This window comes from Eumetopias jubatus, unplaced genomic scaffold (assembly GCF_037043125.1).
Source record: "Eumetopias jubatus isolate StellerSeaLion01/CBP00866 unplaced genomic scaffold, mEumJub1_p1.0 scaffold_13, whole genome shotgun sequence".
Lineage (NCBI taxonomy): Eukaryota > Metazoa > Chordata > Mammalia > Carnivora > Otariidae > Eumetopias > Eumetopias jubatus.
In genome coordinates, this window is record NW_028274819.1 from 12,374,336 (window position 1) to 12,397,586 (window position 23,251).

The 23,251-nt window shown below is 39.3% G+C and overlaps 1 protein-coding gene across 2 annotated transcripts in view; it reads left to right on the top strand.

Moving 5' to 3' along the window:
• Positions 1-2,720: 2,720 nt before the first annotated feature.
• Positions 2,721-23,251, top strand: part of LPXN (leupaxin) — a 40,671-nt gene continuing 20,140 nt past the window's right edge. The window contains exons 1-4 of one of the 2 annotated variants that reach the window (XM_028111389.2): positions 2,721-2,850; positions 7,481-7,638; positions 12,588-12,634; positions 21,149-21,248. In XM_028111389.2, coding sequence (XP_027967190.1) covers positions 2,838-2,850; positions 7,481-7,638; positions 12,588-12,634; positions 21,149-21,248 — 318 coding nt within the window. In that variant the 5' untranslated portion in view covers positions 2,721-2,837. Of the gene's footprint in view, positions 2,851-7,480; positions 7,639-12,587; positions 12,635-21,148; positions 21,249-23,251 lie in introns of those variants that run through there. The other variant, XM_028111390.2, reaches the window with a different exon arrangement.

A 23,251-nucleotide genomic window follows, 5' to 3' on the forward strand; every position in this document is an offset into this window, starting at 1 on the left:
CCGCGAGGAGATTGGTGGAAGGAAAACGCACCTTTTTCCCCGCCTCGCGCGCACCCTGGACTGGCTGCGCGCGCACCTGCCTCCCTAAGGAGCCGCTAATGCCACAGGGCTCTTTCTATCCTTCTTCCTTAAGCCGCGGAAGTAGCCTTGGCGTTCTTCTGCCTCCACCCAGATCCCACTTTCCTGTCTGTGACCTTTCTGTCCCCAGCGCCGCCAGGTCTTGCGGGAAGAAGGGGGAAATTTTTTGAGTTGTCGCTTCTCCTTTAAGAAAAAAAACCCCGTCGACTGCCGGATGAAAGTCTCTGAAAAAATGGCGGCGGTAGAACAGAGGCGGGGTCGTGAGGGCAAGGAGGGCCCTCCTCTTGGCGCATGCGCAAAACTAACTTGTCAAAAGGCATCTTGGGAAATGAAGTCCTAAATATCCTGAGCTTTAAAGATGAGAAACCAGAGGCGGAGAGGATGCTGGGAGGTTTTTGACTGATGCACAATGGGAAAGGTAGTTTACTCTTTCTGCGGTCGGCGTTTGCTCCTTCAGGGAGGTAGTATTTCCGGGTTAGGCCGCGACGCCCGCACAGATCTGAGCAGAAATGGCGAGCTAGTTGCTGGTTGGGATAGCTTGGGATGGTTTTCCTGACTTTTAAGTTGGTGTTGGCGAAACATTTCTTGGGTGGCCACGTTAGTAGCCCTTAGTTTGGTTACTTCGCACCGCTTAGCGTTCATGCCTGCGGTATTCGCCTCGTCATCCTGTGTGTGACTCCCTAATCTGTGAGCTCCCGGAGGTCAGGGACTGAATCTGGATCCGTCGGGTGCTCGGGGTGTAGCACAGTTCTCAGCACTCCTTTGGTTCTTAATAAAAGTCTGGAAAGAATTGTAGAGTTGCTGTTCTACTAGATGTTTTCGGCGCCAAGGAGCTGGCGTCGTCTGCTTGGCTGTGGTCCCTGGGCTGCAGGGAAAGGGGAAGGGTTGTTAGTGTGATTCTGTGACCTACTCAGAAACCGAAGGCCTCCTGCGTGCTCCCTGCCTCGAAGCCACTTGGCTTCTGTGGTTTTGAATGTTTCTGCTGCACAGGAAGCACAGTTAGAATAGCAGCTTTGTCAGAAACTACTTTTCTGCCCACTAGCGCGTGCAACTAAATTATCCTAATGCGTCAAATGGGAGTTTCCATTTGTTTTCCAAGTTGCATTCAGTGACAGCAGTGGGCCTCCAGCATTCCTTCCTTTCTTCCTTTCATGCACTATAATCAAGGAGCAATTTGAAAGAACGGTTCTTACCCCTGGAAAATAAAGCTGCTGGGGTTAACCCCCCGTGTGCCCCTACCCTCCCCGCCCCCCCAGAAAGCGGATGGAAACAAGATCTAGGGATCCAATTCTAAATTTCACATTAATCATTCATTTAACCTACAGAGAGAGTCTAATATTTGCAAGCCAAGTGCTGAAGTGCATTTTTCCTCTCGGTGTTTTGGCTCAGTTACCACCATAGATTAGGCAAATGTTTTATATTTGCTATCAAATGTTCTGCACTTTCATAGGACTAGTGGCATTTCAGTTGTAAAAACTATGGATTAGTGTGGATGGGAATTTTTTCAAACCCATTTGGATTTTTGGAACAAACTTTTGGAACAGCACTGACATCCAATGGCTGCTCAAAGTAATGCAGAGTGGGAATCTCCTTTTTATTAAAGAAAAAAAATCTTAGCATCACAATGGAATGGGAGAATGAATGATTCCGTTACATCACCCTAAAAAAAGACCACGTATTGCAGAGGAAAAATCACAGGGATTGAAACTAAATCTGGACTATAGTAAATAGTAAAGCTACCTATAATTCTGTTATCTTTAGCAAGTTACTATTCCTTGAATCTATTTCACCACTAGTAAAAATGGAGATAATATTATGTTTCACTGAGCCATAATTACAGTTCTTTACATACTGCTTTCTCATAGTAGGCCTTTTGTAAATGTTTTATTTAATTCAAGGTGAATAAAATCACAGTGGTAGAAAAGGTGAAAGTTAATCTCAGAGTCCCTTTTCAGAGAAACTGCTCTTAGGCAACATAACTAGGCAGGAATTGTGCTTCCCTGAGGCATCTGCAGCTTAACACCTTGTGTCTTGCCTTCCAGTTTCATTCTTTATGATCACTATAGTTGTTTGTGTTTTGGACCACAGAAATAACCCTGAAAATCCAAATATGACTGCTACTCTGCCCTGCTTTTAATGGATTTACAGTCTATTCAGGAAAGGAGGTAAGCATAATTTCTGGATCATTAAGTAAATAGAGACAGCAGAATGAATTGGGTGCTGGTTAACTCTGATGGAAATTTTATGAAGGCAACCACTTCAATGGTCATCAGCTTTACACACACACGCACACACACACATAACACACATTCACACACATACAGGTTTTCTGATGGCACAGTCACGGTGGGATACCCACACTGGGAAAAAACACAAGTGCAAATCTGCCATCCCATGAATTCAAGATGAATCCTGGTGCATAGTAGGTGCCCAATTTTTTAAAGTTAATTTTAAATCTTTCTCACCCTCACCAATGCACTAACAGAATAACAGAATTCAAATCCCACTACCCACCTTTCTATGTCCCATTTTCAAAACTAACATCGAAATGAAAGAAAGAAAGAAAGAAAGAAAAAAAAAAAAGAAAAGGAACTCACCAAATCAAAAGAAAGGAAGTGCTAAGCAAATACAGGAACCAAAAAGGGTTATAGAGGCTGCTTCACGCTGTCTCATTCAGTTCCTTTGCGGTCCTCTTCTTCAGCACATGCCAAAGCAGTTCCTCACAACCTGTGGGACCAGAGCATCTTGGGTGTGTGACAATGGAAGAGTTGGGTGAGTGAGGACCTTCTTGGAGGAGAAACTGAGGGAATGAAGACTTGGCTGCCATCTCTGTGGTGGGGTGTACTTCTAGCCAGAGGGAGGGTGGTGCTGGAAGATTTTGTTTCCACTTCTCTCATGACCTCAGCCCAACCAAGAGTGAAGCATGAGGAACTATGATTGTTTTGGGGAACTACAGGTTCACTCTTTTCAGTGGCACAAATAGGCTGAGAGTGTGGTGCTCACCAGGGTAAACTATGCACAAATACGTTTGGACCGAATTGTGATTGAGATTGTCATTTTATTATGAGTATTTGCTTCTTGGGGGCTGTTGCAGGTCATAGGGTGGTCACACAGTTGGCACCTGCAGATTTGTGATTTAGGAAGAAAAAAAAAAGAAGGGAGAGGGACAAAGGCGGTGTTATAAGGAGAAGAAATGGAATAGAAGAACAAGAATGAGACATCTGTAAACGTTGGACAAAGGCCAGGGTAGTTTCATTTGTTCCATGGTTTAGTATTAAATCATGGAGAATTAGTGCTAAAACTCCAGTGATTCTGTTGCTAAGCTTTTTATTCAGAGGAATTCTGAAGGAACAGATTACTGTGGCCTGCAAATATGATACTCTTTCCATTTCAAACAATTAAAACCAGCAGTGAAACAATTGGCCACATTGCTCAGACAGATCCCTGATTTCCAATCTTTGGAGTAATGGAAGGTTTGTCATTCTTGGGATTCATTCCTTATCCTTTGCTGACTTTTGTTGCTGGCATCCTTACTAATACTGAGTCACTAACCTTTTACTCAATTTCCAAGCTGTATTAATTCCACAATGTTCTGGGTTTTTGTATGTTTGGGGTATGTCAAAAGTGTGATTTGAGGGCTGGAGGAGCAGAGAAAGGAAGATAGGCAAATTACAGGAGGGAAGAGATGTTAATGAAGAGGGAAAAGTGTTATTTAATAAATATTGAACTGTTTTGGAGGCAAAGTCTATTTTGATGCTTGGGGTAGAATGTGTTTTGGACTTGGAGTAGAGTCCAGATTCTTACTCTGTGTGAGAATTGGGGAAGTTCACATTTCTGCCTGAGTTCAAAGTCCAGCGCACTAGAATCTAGCCCTTCTTTCTTATTTTAGCAATACCTAATGGCTTTCATGCAGGTAATTCAAAAGGGAAGTAATACGTATTTAGTGACTTAAACTAAAACTTGACATTTTTACATATATTAATCATGTTAGTGTCTGAAGCAACTCTCTGAAATAAGTATTGTCCACTTTTTTTTTTCCAATGAGATAACTAAGAAAAAAAATAAATGTGTTCAATATCACTCTCAGGTGCCCCTGACACCAAAACTGATTAAGCTACAAGGCAATCTCCTATTTTAGCAGTGCGTTGGCTCAGGATTCCAAACAATAGAACAACCCAGATAAGTAAAAAATTAAAAACTAGATTTGCACAGTTTTGCACTACTTGAGCAGGATGAATGGTAGAGAAATATGGTGCAGAAATGTAGAAAGTACCAAGCCTCCTGGAAAGTAACATTCATATAATCTATCTGGGTGGCTAAACCTCAGCTGTTTCTTCAGATTGTCAGCATCTCAGTAACTACCCAAAAGACTTAGGGTGGGTCTTTCTTCCCTGCTGCAGAGAAATAGGGTGCAAGACAGGTCAGCAAAGGCAGGCGGATATTTCCTTTTTGTAGTACTTCCTCCAACGTTGATGGTTTGTTTCCACCCAGCAGATTTTACCTAAACCTTCATTACTTGGGGATGCTAGATAAAGGAGAACCAGGAGCAGACTCTAGCTCTGAATGAAATCATTCCAATCCAGTGAGATCCCCCAAGAGACCTCACTTTATTCCTTTCATGTTACTGTTGACATTATCGGATTTCTGCAGATGAAGGGCCATAGGGAAGGACTACAGAGTTTTCCGTATAATATTTCCCTCCACCCCTTATAATCCCACATTTGTCATACTGAAATTAGTCATCTGCAAATTACGGAATTTGGCAGAAGGCAAGATAATCTTGAGTATTGGTGTTATGTGCACTCCTAGGAAACAGGAAGAGAAAAGCCTGTTAACTCATGACTCAGAGGGGAGAGTTTCACTAAACTTTGGTTCACTGGTGCGTCTAAGGGTAACCTTCTCCTCTTAGAGATATGGTTTGCTTCTCTTACAGAGGGTCTCCCCTCTCCCCTAATCTTTACTGTAAATGTCTTTTTATTTTGAATACAAGAAGATCCATGATTTCTGATTGGAGCAAAGCTTAGAAAATAGAAAAGGGCTATATCTTAATAGAGGGGTACAGAACAAAAATTGGGAACCCAGAAGTTTGGCATTCAATCTGGCTAATAAAGTTATGAGAAAACAAGTTTTTCTTTCTCTTTCTACATTAGTTTTCTCTCTCTTTTTAAAAACCTTTTATTATGAGGAATTTTAAAATATACAAAAGTAAAGAAAATAGTTTAATAAAGTCTAGTATACCCATCAACCAGCTTAAACAGTCATCAACTCTTGACCAATCTTATTTCATTAATACACCCACCCATTCCTTACACTCCTGGATTATTTTAAAGCAATATCACATAATGTCATGTTCATTGGTGAATATTTCCCTATAGCCCTTCATCTGCAGAAATCAAATAATGTCAAATAATAGAATCCACTGTTTTGCAAACTTAAAAATCATGACCTGTGGTAAAAAATCCAATTAGAGATCCACTAATGGGTCTCAACCCACAATTTGAAAAAATTTGTAATAGAATTGCTTCATTATGTAGATGAGGAAGTGGCTTCAGAGAAGAGCATATCATGCCAAGATGATCCTGAGAATCCACATGAAGATGGGGACCGGAATTTTTGACATGAAGTTAGTGCAGGGGCTGGGATCAGATAGCCCAGGATCAGATAGGATCTGCATTAGTAGCAGTGATGCTACTTTTTTTCTTTCTTCTTTTCTTTTCTTTTTTTTTTTTAGAGGGAGGAGGGAGGTAGGGGCAGAGGAAGAGGGAGAGAGAGAATCTTAAGCAGGCTCCGCGGTGCTCAATCCCACAACTCTGAAATCCTGATCTGAGCCGAAATCAAGAGTTGGATGCTTAGCCAATTGAGCCACTCAGGCGCCCCAGTCTCTTTCTTGATCTACAAGATAAGGACAATAATATCACCTGCCTTAAAGCATTAGGGTGACTAAATTAAATATATAAATTCCTAAGCATAGTGCCTGTAATGTGTAAATTTTTATTAATTATTATTAATTTCATCATAACAGAAAAGTGGTAGTGTGATACTTGTAAAGTGCATTGGTTTTTTCCAAGAAAACTACAGGAGAAACAAATCTCAAGATTTGGATTGCAACATCTTCTTGCTTGATTTCACAATATCTATTTTCTCCTTGATCCCCCCCTTTTTTTTTACCCTATATGCCCTAAAAGACAGAACACTTCTACTTTGTTTTGAAAATTTTGTTACGTGCTTGGGATATAAGAAAAAAATAATCAGGTTAAGAATAAGCATTACTCCCCAACACTCCAGCGGTAGTGGGGGGTGGGAGGGATGGGGTGGCTGGGTGATAGACGTTGGGGAGGGTATGTGCTATGGTGAGCACTGTGAATTGTGCAAGACTGTTGAATCACAGACCTGTACCTCTGAAACAAATAATACATTATATGTTAAAAAAAAAAAGAAGAGGGTGCCTGGGTGGCTCAGTCAGTTAAGCGACTGCCTTCGGCTCAGGTCATGATCCTGGAGTCCTGGGATCGAGTCCCGCATCGGGCTCCCTGCTCAGCAGGGAGTCTGCTTCTCCCTCTGACCCTCTTCCCTCTCGTGCTCTCTATCTCTCATTCTCTCTCTCTCAAATAAATAAATAAAATCTTTAAAAAAAAATAAAAAATAAAAATAAAAAATAAAAAAAAAGAAGAATATAGCAGGAAGGGAAAAATGAAGGGGGGGAATCGGAGGGGGAGGTGAACCATGAGAGACTATGGACTCTGAGAAACAAACTGAGGGTTCTAGAGGGGACGGGGGTGGGGGAATGGGTTAGCCTGGTGGTGGGTATTAAGGAGGGCACGTATTGAATAGAGCACTGGGTGTTATATGCAAACAATGAATCATGGAACACTACATCAAAACAAATTATGTAATATATGGTGATTAACATAACAATAAAAAATTTAAAAAACTATGATGTAATATATGGTGATTAACATAACAAAATAAAAAAATAAAATGAAGCATTACTGTCTTGGTACATTTAGAAAAAAATGTGATTACTTACACTTTTCTGATAGGAAAAATATATAGGATTTACTTTTTTTCTAATTGGGGATCTTTGTGGACAACCCACCCTTCATGAATGATAAAAATTAATACCCTGCAATATAAGAAATCAAATGCTTGAGTGATGCTGTGAAATTGGATGCAACCATAGGAAATAGGTCACAGTATGTGGAGGCATTAAACATCCTCTGGGAGAATAGACCACATTCTTGAAGTAAAATAAAGAGTAAGGGAAGATATTTGAAGATAGCCTTAACCCAAGAGAAGAAGGAGGTGAATGGAGGCACAGGAGCGATATTTAAGGAGGAAATCATCCCAGAAGAGGAATCATCCCATGTTCTGTATTATGATTCTCTCATATCTTATGATACAGATGCCTTATTGGAGGAACTGGAGCGCTCCACCCTCCAAGACAGTGATGAATCCTCCAACCCAGCTCCTCTTTCCCTGGATCAGCGCTCCAGAAAGGAGAGTAACCTTGCTAAGACTTCAGAGACCCCTTCTGTTCAGAATGATGCAAGTCCCTTGCCGGTAACTTTTCATTTATTGCAGTACCTTGAATATACATGTTTGAGTGCCTTTCTGAAAATTAATTGTATCTCACATAAAATGATATGAAGGGAGAATCGTGTATCCAGGAAAGAGAAAGAAAAATCCCTTATGAAAAACTTGAAGGTGACTATTTTTGGAAAGGATGAGAATTGAGAAAATCATCATAGAAGAATAAGCCTTTGAGAACTGAATTTTTTCTAATGAGGGCATGGTAACACAGTATTCCCTATTTTACTCAGACTCTTCTGGTAGGACTGTCTGGGCATCAGAGCTGCATGTTGCAGTTTGACTGGAATGGCACTCACCAAGACTGGGGGTCACCTGGGCAAGGCCGAGTGGCAGCTCAGACAAGTCTTTTCAGGGTGACTTTTTAAAGTCACAACTTTCCAGGTCTTATTTTCTGTTGAATTATTAGGAAACCCAATTAGTAGTACACCTACAGGTGATGGCACTCTAGGGAACCGACACAAACAAGCTATACTCATAAGAGATGGTATATAAGAAAAACCCAGAAATCCAATTTATTAATTTCTGGTTAGAGTCAAAACCATCAAGTACAACGGAGAACAGTATTTGCTGATTCGCATATTCCCTTCCTGTTGGTAAGTCTACATGAATCTACTTTATAATGAGGAAGTTGCTTGATGAAAATGGCATTAGTTTAAGAGGAATTAAGTAGATACTCTTCATATGCAGTGTTTTGAACAGTATTCTGATTCATCCTTGCGCACTTGGTATGAACTCATGGTTGCATGGCCCTAAAATTTGAGCCTGTGTTTCTTTCCCCCTTTAACTGTTCTTCCCTTCAGCTACATATATACAGTTTTTTTTTTTCATATATATAGTTTTAAGGATGCACATTTATTTCCCTCCTAGGATGCTATTGTCTTTTCTCCTCAAGGCAAGATCACAGCCACAGGCTCTTAGCTGGTTTGCTACACTTGCCCCCTGCATTTTATTTTCAGAGTAGCAGCCAAAGTGATCCCGTAAAACTTAAATCAGATCTCATCATTCCTCTACTCAGAATCCCACTGTGAATTTCCATCTCCAATTGAAGTAAAAGCCATGGTCTTTACACTGACCTTAGTGGCGTGACTGAATGTCCTTGTTCACTTGGAAAAGCCCTGGGTTTTTGCTTGTTTTCTCAACATTCTGTTATTGGCTTTGCCATTTACCGTAGATTTTCCATATTTTATGAAGTTTTCTTGTTAGCGTTTCCACTAACGTAAACCAGGTTGGGTTGATAGACCTCCATTTGGTTCTTCTGGCTTCTTCCAACGTCTCGTCTAGTAGCATGTGAAATATATTCAGTGAACAGAATTCTAACTTTATTATGGCTAAATCCAAAAGATGGCTAATGATAACTCATCTCTTCTTTCCCTGATCCTGTTCAGACAAATCCTAACCGGTAAGCACCCTTTCAGGGATAATATGCAGAGTGCTGATTGTTAAAGCTAAGAGCTTAAGCACAATCAGTCAGGAACAGCCAACTCCTCTGGTGTTAGGTGGTGGCAGGAAAACTTTCGAGGCTTTTCCCCCAGCTGGCCACTTGGTATACCACCACTCGTGCTTATGAGGTACATAGAGCCTCCTCAGGATCAGAAAAAAACATGGGAAACTTTGGCTTAATGTCATACAAATTATGTTTAGGAAATAGAGGCCAAGCATTCTTGCCATTGAGTGTAGCATAATCTAAAAGTTCTCAGTAAAGCAGTTTTGGCCTTAATGGTATATATAAAGCTGTAGCTATTTATTTCATTATTTGGCAATGTTTTTATTTTTGCATTCGATGCTTTGAGCAGCATTTGGCTCAAACCAAAACCAAATCCAAAATTACATGTTTAATTTTCTCAAGAAATTGATGGGGGATGTGTAATTTGCCCCAAATATTTGCCAACATTTCCTGGCCACCCTGGAGGCAAGTAGATTACTGCCCCCTTGGAAGACAGGAAAACACAGGTATGGGGAAGAAGCATCAGCCTCTACTTCAGAAGTTAATAGTTTAAGAAGAGTGTGCCCAATGATTTAACATGTACAACTGCAGGAGGTGTGTCTACATGTCATGGCGAAGCACACCTTTCCATTTGGGTCAAGTGACGCCTCTAAATTGGTTTTGCTCATTGTCAGTTTCAAGTTATCTTGTGCTTGTAACTAAAGTGTAAATGTGATGATTGAGTTGATGCCCTTTGTAAACCACCAAATAATGTCAGCTTTATATCAGTGCCACCTCAGTCAGGACATTTGTTAATTCCAAAAGCTTTCGTTTTTTTATCCAATCCAAAGGATCGAAGTAAAGTACTTGGAAATTCATTCTTCTGTCAAAAAGAATTGAAACATCCGATATTGTTAATGCTATTGTAAATTTAGTTGAGAAGTTCAACATTGAAGAAAAAGTGGGTGGTTTTTTTTTTTGGTGGTAATATGAATATAAATTTTGGTGGAGCACAGATTTATGATAAAAAAAATGTTCTTTACAGACTTAAAAACCTATGAAGCAGAAACGTGCCTGGAATTGGTTGTGATGTACACAAAATTCATGACTGCATCCAAAGAAGCTGCAGGATTCCATCAATCAAATTAGAAACTGCAAATGTCAAAACTTACAAATATATATTTACACATAATCACAGTACATGTATAACTCATCTACAAAGCTCTCGTGACAGAAGCTGATGTTGAATACAGAAACATTTCAGTATGGCTGCATATGCTTTTCTGTGTTGCCTGTCATCAGGTTTTAGAAATGCCTGAGCCTTTGAAAAAATGCTTTGTAAAGCAACTTAAATATAGGTTACATTATGTGCAAGATCAGTCAGAAATATTTAATCAAATTATTCAGTGAATGTAGCATGGAAATTCAGCTTTTGAAGCTTTTAGCAAGTTGCAATTATGTAAAACAAAGCTTGCAAAAAGGAAAGGGCTCAAATGTCTCTTGACAAAAGCTGGGGAGGAATTGAACAAGTTAAAAGATGAGAGCTCAAATGGTTTAATTACCTAATTTGAAAATCGTGCTTTGGAAAAATCTTGCCTTTGGTGGAGTTTCTAATTTTAATTGGATAAATTTATATTCTCCACCAGAATGGGATGGAATTGTGAAGGCCTATGATTTTGCAGTATCTACATTTGGCAACATGTTAAAAAGAATCTTGAATAGAGACAACTTAAGAGCTCATCTTGTAAAAACATTACTAAAGAAAGGTGCTCCGGATGGAGGCAGAAATACAGCACCTGTGAAAATATTGGGGCAGAAATATTTATACATTTTAATATGGGAAACAATTGAGGATATTCTCCATTTAGCAGAATATGCCCTGAATTTAGAGGATCAACAGCAGCTGAGTGGGAGCCTTTGCTTAATTGAAAAAATTATGGTTTATAGAGAAGCATCAATTAAAAGTGTCAACAACTTCAAAATATATTAATTATGAAATCAGCTCTGCGGAAGTTTGCAATTTTATTAAAAATATGAAAATAAGATCAGATTAAAAAAAGACATCTTTCAGAAAAATTTCCACATCACAATGTTAGAGGCAACAATGGCTAGGTAACCAATTAAGGGATATGAATCTATATCAAGAGTAATTATTTACTGTGCTGTTTAAAAATATTCAAATAATATAAAAGTATTTTTGTTGGTTTTTTTTTTTTTAGTTAATGTTTGGGGCGACTGGGTAGCTCAGTTGGTTAAGCATCTGACTCTTGATTTTGGCTCAGGTCATGATCTCAGGATCATGAGATCAAGCCTCAAGTCAGACTCTGCACTCAGTGGGGAGTCTGCTTGAGATTCTCTCTCTTTCTCCCTCTGCCCCTCCCCTGCATGCGTGCACTTTCTTTCTCAAGTAAATAAATAAATCTTAAAAGAAATTAATGTTTTTAGCTATGTGTCATTTTAAAATATTCTAGAAAATTTTATTTTGAAAATAAGTTTTCAACAATTATTTTGTAGGTCCATCAATACAATAAAACCAAGCTTTTGGTCAATAAATATATATTTTAAAAATTATAGAGTATTAATTATTTTTGGTACCTTCCCCTCGTTCACTTTCAAGAACATCCCAGTTTGAACAATAAATTATATGGTCACCCTACCTGCTTGATCTGGCCTCTTTTACTCCCATCCCTGTCTCACCAGTTCACTGTGCAGGCCACCCCAGCCTCCTTTCTGTTCCACAGATGCTCCAGGGTGCTGGCCCCCTGAACCATGTTCCCCCTGATATCTGCTTACTTCCCTTACCTTCTATGAATCCTCACTCAAGTGTCCCCTTCTCAGTGAGTCCTTCCCTGATCAATATATTTTTAATTGCCATCTCTCCCCCATTTCTCATCTCCCACCTCCTGATGAGTTTTACATATTAATGGATTTATTCTTTTTCTTATTAATGTTTTTATTACCTGTTTCTCACCACCATAATGTAAGGTCAGGGTAGACAATTTTTGTTTGTTCGTTTAGTTTTGTTTTTTGACTGCTGCATCCCTGGCCCTGGCACATGACAGGTATTCAATAAATATTTGTTCAATAAATGAGTGAGTTGCTAGGCAACTACCGTTTAGAGACACACATTATTATTATTTTTTTTGTATGTTAAATTTAGTTGTGTTATAGTCTTCCCCTAGACACCATCCTGTCTAGTTAAAGAGCTTTGTTCTGATTCATTTTGTTTGTTTTGTGGTTCCTATGTGAGTACGATCAACTTCTCGATTTCAGTGCTTTGGGGGCAGGGAGAGGGACATTATTATTTGCTTAGAATGTGGCCTTTTGCTGTGGGATGGCTGTTTTTCCTCTCCCTTGTGAAAGATCTCAGAGATACGCTAGTTACCAGTCCCGTTTAGAAGCTAAAAACATCCCCTAATTCTGGGTGTAGATGAGTGTCAACATTCTCCTAACAGACACTCATTCTCTGCTCTTCTCTGTCGCTTACATGTCTTAGGTGCAGCTCGTGTATACTACCCATATCCAGGAGCACAATATCTACAGGTATGTTTTTTATTAAATACTTAAAAAAATTAAAGTTATTAGATAATTTTATCAATCTGTGTTTGGATGCTTTTGCGTGTGTTCATTATTAGAACTCCTGCTAAGTCACTCCTCCTCTTCCCCAGTGTTTGAACAGAGGTGGAATTCTGCCAAACTCACTTGGCAGTTTCTCAGGGTACGTGGCTTCTAGATGGGTTGTCTGGGCTGGTGGGCTCTGCTATTTCCTTCACCACCTGAGAAAAGTGTAAATAGTTTGAGTCACCACACATGTTTTGGCTGGGCTACTCTAAATAGCATGTTCCAGATCATGGAACAGGAAGTACCTAATGAAATTTCAGCAAGATGCCAACAAAACCAGAGCTAGGATTAGGATCAAACCGAGACAAGAGGGTCTCTGCAGCATACTACTGAATGTGTACTTCTAATGAATCTGTACTTCTTTCTATATTTGCTCAAGATTTATTTAGCCAGGGAAGGGGGTTTCCTTTTAAAAACATTACATACTGAAACAGACCCACTTACTAAATCATTTCTTCTGGCCAAGGCTGCTTTTCTTATTCTCTCTTCAGGTAGTGCTTGTCATTTAAAAAAAAAAAAAATCAGCTTTCTGGGAAACAAATGGAAGGGCTTAAGAAATTAAAAGGGAAACAAGATAGCAAAGGCTCATGTGTGGTAAAGAGTACCACACCACACCTTATTTGGTTCTAGAATTGCAGCCAGTAGTGCACACATGATGCCAAATAAGGGAAGGACCTGTGTCATCATGAAGTCTTTTTATAACTTCCCACCTGAGTACTCTTTCTACTTCGATGGGAGTAAGGCCAGTTTATTAATATAATTGCCAGTTTATTCCAGTTCCAGGAGATGGCCTGGTGGGATGTCCCCTAGACCACCCTGTCCATCCTTCTTGTAAAAAAAATAAAATCAAAACAAGCAAAACAACAAGAAAACAGTGCCTGGTGCACATAGACTTGCAGTAAATATTGATTTTTAAAAACTAGGAAACCAAGACTTCAACAGAAATATTAGTGAACACAGGCACCCAGAACATAAAAGCCAGCACAACTGACAGCGATTTTTCTGTACATCTGGCATTGTGGTCAATTGATGGCACACCAATGTATAAGTCTTTGATCTTTTTCCCATTTCTTTCTCTTTTCTTGCTCTGCTCTGTATTCCAGGGGAGCTGACCCCTGTCGGTTGGGTTTTCCAGGCTCCAGGATTAGTTGGCTTTCTCTGGCTTTGACCAATGGGAGGCACTGTGCAGAGAGAGCTGGAGGGCGAAAGGCAAGGCAAGTCAGGACATTTCTTCCCCTAGTCTCTCTCCACAGGTCATCCAGGTCAGCAAGCTACACCTCCTTTATGGCTTCAGCTGGAGCAAGACAGAGCCGCTGTGATTCCAGCATGTGCCTATCTGCCTTGGCCCCTGGCTTTTAGTAACTTTGCTTTTTTTTTTTTTTTTTTTTTGTCCCTTTGGCGTAATGGTTACAGGCTGTGGCTTATCTCTGAGTTACCTCAATATCTTCTGTTTAGTTCTGCCATCACCTGTGTAATCAAATTTCTGGATTAAATTCCTTCGGCTTACTCCCAGTATGTTTGCATTTTCCGGAGTGGGCCGTGACTGATACACCTCCCCAAGTACGGAGTGATACTTGCCCTGAAGATTTGCGTGAGAGATTGATAGGAAATCCAGGTGGCCTAGTCAGTATGTAATAGACTGAAACAAATCCATATGGCTGGTGTAACTCAGAGCCGAAAATGCTCCCAGGCATAGGTAGAGCTTGAGACTCAGAAACCAGATTCCCGCATCCCACTTTCACAATTTCCTCTGTCTTGTTTAAGTGAACTGAATGTTGCTCTCAACCTTGAAACTATTCAATACTAGTTGCGAGTATAGTGACGTGATAATATTTCTAATGTAGTTATATATCAGTAGCAATATGAACAATAATTTAGAAATGTACACATGAACAAAAATAATTTTGGTAAGAATGAGGAGAAAAAATTCATAAAAACATTTGCAGAAGAGTGAATAGGAGAAAACTCCAGCACAGTGAAGCCCCTCACGTGAGGAGTCTGTATTCTTTTAAACGCATCTCTTGTATTTGGATATTATTAAAATCTCTGACTCATGAATTACACTGTTGCTCATGACATAGCAGAGCACTTTTACCATCTTCAAGACATGAGGGTACAATTCAAAGGAGCTCTGATTTTGAGGTTCCTCTCTTTTGAGGAACACTTCCTGTAGTTATGTAATCACCAACTCTTTAAGGCCTTTCCATTCTTAGTTAGAATATTATATTGTCGACTCAGTTACTATTAGGGTATCACAAATATGATTACTTCTCTTTCCATACTGCTCTAGGAATCTTGCTAAAAACCAAAAACAATTTTTTTGAGTAAGCACAAGGATGCCCCAACTGTGAGACAGACAGGTTTTTAGGGTCGTACAGACCCATATAAGAAGCTACATTTATTCTACACGGGGAAGCAGAGCAGAGAATGTGCTGACAGCCCTGTTGCCTTTCGTACTTTCAAGACACATGCCTGTGGCAGCAATGACTGCGGGATTATGACTTAAAAGTGTTGTGAGGAGCTCCCCTGCACTTTCTTGGAAGCCTCCAAGGACCAAATCAAGCACTTGCATACCTGACCGTTTTTGTTCCTAGATTAGACAAAAAAAATTATGCCTGACAGGAGGCCATGTTGTACCTAAAAGACAAAATCTTTTATCTTTGGAGGGGAAGATATCCACTTCCTCCTACTTTTTTCTTATAGCTAAATACTCAAAAATAAGTTAGTAGTGGGACATGTGGTACCCAAAAGACAGTCTTTTTTCCCTAAGAGAGGAAGGTATTTTCCTTCTGCCTTTTGGCTGGTTGATAAATACACAAAAATAAGTAAAGTAGTACATCTATGTTTTCATCTTTGAAAATATATTTAGTGGAAGACTTACAATATTTGGTTTATTTATGGCTTTGCGTGCATGTGTGCATGTGTGTGTGAGAGAGAGAGAGAGAGAGAATGTGTCAGAGTCAGTTTGGTGGATTGTTAGCTAAGCTTAGTTAATGTTGGTTACAACATTACTCCAGAGTCAGTTACCTATATGATTCAAATTCCACTTCTCAAAATTTACTCTGGAAATAATCAAATATGGGTGCAGATATTTATTTACTGTATTATAACAGTGAAAATCAGAAACAATCTAGGTGTCTAGTGATAAATGGTTGGTTTAATAAAGTATGGTACATTCTACATTTGAAAGCTGGATAGCCTTTAAAGATCATTTTGGAGGATAGTTGAGTGTGGTGCTAGAGGACATAAGCTTTGCAGTCTGTGGGCCCAAATTCTGTTACTTACCAGCTGTATTATATAGAGCAAAGCTTTTTACTTCTCTAAGCCCCAGTGTTTTCTTCTGGGGGTGAGAATACCTAGCTTTTAAGGTTGTTATAAGGATTTAAGGAGAACATGTGTAAAACCCTTTATGGAGGGCCTGACATAGAGTGGACAGAAAGTGCTAGCTGTGGATGCCAAGTTAGATAAGAAAATACATAAAGATACTTCAAAATACGAAAAAAGGTCATTCTAATTTTCCAAAATTAGGCACAATCATAGAAGGGCATAATGGTTTAAGCCAACATGTCCAGAATGATTAATTGCCTCTCAAAAGGAGAATTAAGTGTGATTTTAATTTTTTCTTTATATCTCTCTGCATCTTTAAAATTTTCTGTACTTACATTAACTTTATATTTAACCTGTTAATAGTAAAAATAACTAAGAATTCAGAAATATACAGAGTAAAAAGTTAGACCATCTCCCTTTGAACGCATCCTCCTACCACCATTAATTGCTATCCCCATAGGTAACTGCTGTCAGATATGTCTCCTTATAGACCTTTGTGTATGCAAAGTCACACTTAGGTTTATGTGCTTATAAATTCACATGAATGGAAGGATAGTTTTCATATTGTTGTGGGCTTTGCTTTCTTAACAATGTATCTTAGAAGTCTTCCTTAATTTGGGGTGCTTGGGTGGCTCAGTTGGTTAAGCGTCTGCCTTTGGCTAAGGTCATGATCCCAGGGTCCTGGGATCAAGTCCCACATTGGGCTCCTTGCTCAGTGGGAAGCCTGCTTCTCCCTCTGCCTCTGCCCCCCCGCCTGTGCGCGCTCTCTCTCTCTGTCTCTCTGTCAAATAAATAAATAAAATCTTTAAAAAAAAAAAAGAAGTCTTCCTTAATTCATATAAATCTATGCCTGCATTCTTTTTAGCAGCTGCATGGTATTCTGTAGCATGTATCTATAATTTATTTAGCTATATGTCCATTTATTTTATTTTTAATTTGTTTATAAAGACTGTACTTTTTTGTCTTAAGGAACATCGACATATACCTTTTTATGTATATCTTCATTTTCTTGTAGGATAGAATCTTGGAAGTGAGATTGCTGAATCCCAGGATATATGCATATGAACTATTGATAGATACTGCCTTGCAAAGGATATAATAAATTTACATTGCTACCTATGATGTATGTAAATGTATATGTGTAAGATAATCCTGACTTTTGCCACCACTGCATGTTATTAGTCTTTCAGATTTTTGACTAATGGGTAAAAATTGGTATCTCACTATTTAATTTGGATATTAAAGATTGAGATTGAACATATTTTTATATGGTAATAAAAATTCAAATTTCTTTTTCTGAAACTTGCTTTTCTTCTTTTAATCCCCTAGCCCATGTTTCTATTAGCTTGCCTTATTTGTAGACTTTTTAATATTTGGATATTATTTATGTTTTAAATACTTATGTATGTTTAAATTTTTTTTGAGATTAGCCCTATTAATATTTTTTCTTTTTTTTTCCTTCATTCCAGAGTTTATGCCTTTCTTAGGAAAGTCTTCATCACCCCAAATTATAAAAAGTGTCCTCCATTTCCTTTTTTGTTAATGTTTAAACGTATTTATGTCTTTAATTCATTTAAAACTTATTCATGTGTAGAGTTTGTTAGAGATCTAAATTTATTGTGTTTCAAATAGGTTGTCATGCATTTTGTGTCTAATAGTCTATTTCTGATGATTTGAAATGGCACATTTAGCATATGCAAAATTCTCATGGTTCAGGAGTCTCTTTCTGGGCTTTCTCTCTCTTCCATTCCTTTGATCTGTTTGTCCATTTCTTTACCAACATCACACAAATTTTATTGTTAATTTATAGGAAAGCACAGCTATTGGACAGATCTTCCTTCTTCATCTCTTTTTTTTTCCCCAAAATTATCTTGAGTATTTTAGCCCACGAATTTTAGCATCAACCTATTAATGAACTTGAATAATTCTATTAGGATTTCTGTATGAATTACATTGAATTTATAGTTTAACTGGAGAAACTGACATCATATTATGTATCATGATTTATGTGCATCTTGTATGTCTACCAGTGGGTTTCTCTTCATAGAAGTCTTGTTAGAGTGATTCTTTAATATTTTATAGTTTTTTTGTTGGTATTATGAACATGTTCTTTTTTCCCAGTGGATTTTCAAATCAGCTACTACTGGTCTATAGGAAAGATACTAATTATTTCATTTTATTCTTTTTTTATTTTTAAATTAATTTTTAATTTTTTTTTTAATTTTAAGTAGGCTCCATGCCCAGTGTGGGGCTTGAACTCACGACCCCAGTATCAAGAGTCACATGCCCTGGGGCCCCTGGGTGGCTCTGTGGGTTAAGTGTCTGGCTCTTAATTTCACTTAGGTCATGATCTCAGAGTCATGATGACAGGGCTCCAGGCTGAGTGTGGAGTCTGCTTAAGAGTCTCTCTCTCCCGCTGACGCTTCCTGCTCCCTCCGCCCCCTCCCCAGCTCATGTCCCCACACACATGTTCTTTCTTTAAAAAACACAAAAAGAGTCACATGCTCTACCTACTGAGCCAGCCAGGCACCCCCTCATTTTATTCTTGTGCCTCGTAACCATCCTGGTATTTTCTATACATTCTAATAATTATCCAGTCACTTATCTTGCATTTTCCAGGTAAGTGATCATACCATCCAGTTAAAAGAGAAAATAGGAATGAGAATGTTTTACCTTTTTCTTTCCAATATATAAATCTCGTATTTGTATTCTTAAATGCATCCAGTAATGCGGTCTGCAGTGACACCGCAGAGCAGCAGTGATAGTAGGGTCCTTGTTCTTCTCATCCTTCTCTTTCTTAAAGATTTTATTTTATTTTAGAGAGGTGGGGGAGGGGCAGAGGGAGAGGGAGAGAATCTTAAGCAGACTCACCGCTGAGCACGGAGCTCTTAATTAGAAATGTGTTTAGTATTTGCACATTAAATATGAGGTTCATTATAGATTTTACACTTTATCAGGTTATGAAACTTCTTTTCCTTGATTCTCCACAACAGGAATGGTGGTAGAATTTGTTTTCTACTGCTTTTCAACACCTATCAATATGTTTATAAAGCTTTTCTCTGTTCTTGGGTATAATGAATTATAGTAATCCTTTTTCTAATGTTGAACCACACTTGAAAGACTGGCATAACACTATCTAGCCAGGATGTTTTTAAAACTCATTTCTGCTGTTTTTATTGAACTTCCCTCCCTCCCCCACCCCATGCACCCATGCACATACGCGTACACACGTACACTGTGCTCTTTTTGTCTGGTTTTAGTATTGAGTGTCTGTGATATTTCTAGAACTTATTTGGTGATTTTCCATATTTTTCTATGTACTTGAAATTTACACAATTCTCCCCCAAACCTCAGTTTCTGTTTGTTTTCTGTTTCAATAATTTACGCTTTTAGTTCTTCTGTTTAATTATTTTAGGTTTTTTTTTTAGATTCTTGAGTTGAATGTTTTGTTTATTTGCTTCTAGCCTCTTATTTTTCAATGTTGCACTTAAATCCATTTGTATTTTTTCCTGTTAATAGCATATTGGTGGGACGTCTGGGTGGCTCAATTGGTTAAGAGTCTGCCTTTGACTCAGGTCATGATCCCAGGGTCCTGGGATCGAGTCCCACATTGGGCTCCTTGCTCAGCAGGGAGTCTGCTTCTCTGTCTCCCTCTGACCCTCCCCCTTCTCATGTGCCCGCACACATGCATGCACACTCTCTCTGACAAATAAATAAATAAATAAAATCTTTAAAAATATATATATTGGTTCCACTTTGAAGGGTGTGTGTGTGTGTATGTGCTTTCATTGCTATTTCTAAATAGGTTGAAAATTCAGTTTATTTTTTTCTTCACAAGAATTATTTGGCAGTGCTTTATTTTTTCTTAAGCGGGTAGATTTCTTATGATTAATTTGTATTAAAGCAATAGAAGAATATGGTCTGTATTTACTTCTCAGAATTTATTGAGCTTTTATTCTGTGCTCTCATACACAGTTAATTTGCTAACAATTGGCTGGGATGCCTGGGTGGCTCAGTTGGTTAAGCGTCTGCCTTTGGCTCAAGTCATGATCCCGGGGTTCTGGGATCGAGCCTTGTCGGGGCTCCCTGCTCAGTGGTGAGTCTGTTTCTCTCTCTGCCTGCCGCTCCCCCTGCTTGTGCTTTCTCTCTCTCTCTCTGACAAATAAAATCTTTAAAAAAAAATTTACTAACAATTGGGCAAGTATTTGAATAGACTCTGTATTCTGTTTCTTGGGTCCAAATTTTAATCATCAATTTAGTCACAATTATATGGTTGTAAAACGAACATCATGTACATTGTCTAAACTCTCTCAGTGGTCTTTTTCTGTAAAGGGCAGACAGTAAATATTTTGACCTTGGACCACAAGGTCTCTGTTGGAACTATCCAACTCTGTAAGAAAGCAGCAGTATGTAAATGAACGGGTATGGCCAAATTTGGCCCATGGACCTTAGTTTGCTGTTGCTTGCTCTTTATTCTTACTTAGTTTTTATCTTTCACCTGACAATGAGAGAAAGTGTAATACTTTATAATTTCAAAAATAATGCTTTGCAAATAAAAAATGTATATTGGGCCATTGTCTTCTTTTTTTTTGTTAAAGATTTTATTTATTTATTTGACAGAGAGAGACCACTAGAGAGGAAACACAAGCAGGGGGGAATGGGAGAGAGAGAAGCAGGCTCCCTGCAGGGAGCCCCATGCGGGGCTCAATCCCAGGACCCTGAGATAATGACCTGAGCCAAAGGCAGATGCTTAACTGACTGAGCCACCCAGGCATCCCTGGGCCATTGTCTTCTTAAAGGTCTTTTCAGAAGCTGCTTTGCACCTGACCACTGGGGGACAATGGCCTGCCAAGCTACCTGTCCAGCGCTTTTCTTCATTCACTTGAGAACAATGGTCAGTTTTTGAGATGACTAGAACGGAGATATAGAGACAAAAGGCAGGGAGACCTTGTTCAGATTTTTAGTCACTACCTATTTTTAAATACTCTCTTTCTCTAGTTTTACTCACATGTAAGGGGTTAATAGTTAAAACTGCATTTTCTGGTATTTTATGTGTGGCTTAACATTTATCTGAGTTTTGATGTGTTAGGATTTTTTTTCTCCCTATAGTGAGGCCCAAAAGCCAAAGGAAGCACCACATCCTCCGAAAACCTCAGCAGCTGCTCAGCTGGATGAGCTCATGGCCCACCTGTGTGAGATGCAGACCCAGGTGAGTGCAGTTTCCTGAGTGTGTCTCCGTGCCTGAGTGTGTCTCCGTGGAGCTCAGCTCTGCCGTCCCCTTTCAGAACTCTTGGTTGTCATTCTTTTTTCCCAGACTAAATTTAATTCAGCAGATGAACTCAACTTTCTATTATGTATTAACACAAAAGATAATACGATGCGGGCTCTGATCTCAAGGAATGTGGAATGTGCTTGGTAAAATGAAGCAGAAGCCCATGTAACATTTGTAGATTAAAACACAGATAGTTTATCAAAATACGGGCAGCCAACATTAGGAATGTGGAGACTTTTATCAGAGGTGGGGATGGGATGTGGGATGGACTCCAAAGAATGGAAAGGGTTTGGATACAAAGAGATAAAAGAAGAGGCCCTTCCAGTTGGCATGAGCCCCAAGGGCATGGGCATCTACAGCTGGATGCAATGTGGTGGGACCGTGGGAGACCTGCCTGAGTGGGACAGAGGAGGGCAAACAGAGGCAGAGCCAGGGAGATCAGAGTACGGCTTTGAAAGTAAGGAGGATGAGGAGTCCTGAGCCCCATACAGAGATAAAAATCCGCCTCCTTGTTCTAGCCTCTAGAGCATGAGTGGTGAGCTCACGTGGCCTGGCAGGGGATGGAAATCAGAGAAGTGGGCTTAATAATTTATTAAGGGAAATCATCTAGAATTCTTAAGGTGGAGAATTCAACCACTTTAAATTGATTGGAGGATTTGATATGCACGCATGAGTGACTATGAAATAATTGCAAGGCAGTATATAAAAAGGTGTGTCCCTGGGGAGGTCAGGAACCTGATCTTTGTGGCTCACCTTTGGACTCCCAATGCCTGCACAGTTCCTGACATATTAGAGGAACAAATGAATGGACGTCAGAAACAAATTTTCTTCACTGCCTACAATAGAGCTGGGTACATTCCTCATTGTATTGTATATCTGAAAATACTGGGGAAAAAATCTACATTAGGAGTTTTAATTGTGTTTCCTAATTGATTTAATGTGTGTCATGGTTTATTTACATTTTTAAAATATCTGTTTATTTTTGGAATGAGCCATAATTCATGTTGTGCAAAAATCAAAAGTACAAAAGTTTGCAGTGAGCTATTTCCCTATCAGCCCTGTCCCCAGCCATCCTGTTCTGTCCCTGTTTCTTTCTTTTTTTTTTTTTTAAAGATTTTATTTATTTGACAGAGAGAGACACAGCGAGAGAGGGAACACAAGCAGGGGGAGTGGGAGAGGGAGAAGCAGGCTCCCTGCAGAGCAGAGAGCCCGATGTGGGGCTCGATCCCAGGACGCTGGGATGATGACCTGAGCCGAAGGCAGACGCTTAATGACCTAGCCACCCAGGCACCCCTCTGTCCCTGTTTCTTATATATTCACTCAGAAGTATTCTGGAATATGTAAGCAAACGGATGTAGATATGGATAGATATGTGTGTGTGTGTATGTATGTGTGTATATACATATAAAATTGTGTTTTTACTTACTTCATATTGATGATCCCTTTGGGCTTTCCAGACAGTAACCTTTGGAACACTAATCTCTTCAACATTAAGTAACATTATATAATAGAGGAGGAAGGAAATCTGTCAGTTGATAAGTTTCTTGAAGGGAAATGAGCATTTTGGATTAGTGAGATAATGCAAGGTTATTCCTGGCGGTGAAAATAGGATATGTAGAGGCCTGAGGGCAGACACTAACAAATCACGTTCAGGAGACTGCAGGGAGCCTGACTGGCCTCAAACAATGGAGGCTTTTAGTGACTAATGAAAGATAGATTGGAAAGGTAAAGTGAGGGCAGCGAATGGGAGACTTTGGATGTCTGTCTAGTGCATGCAAATCTGATGCTGTGGAGGCCGTAGAGAGCACCTGTTTCCTGATCAGGAAGTATTAGGTCGATGGTAGTAGTAGCCCAGTCAGAAAGGAGTTGAGAGAGAGAGAATCAGGACATGAAGTGATGAAGGACAAGCTGGGCATCGCATCATTTTTGTAATTCGAGGC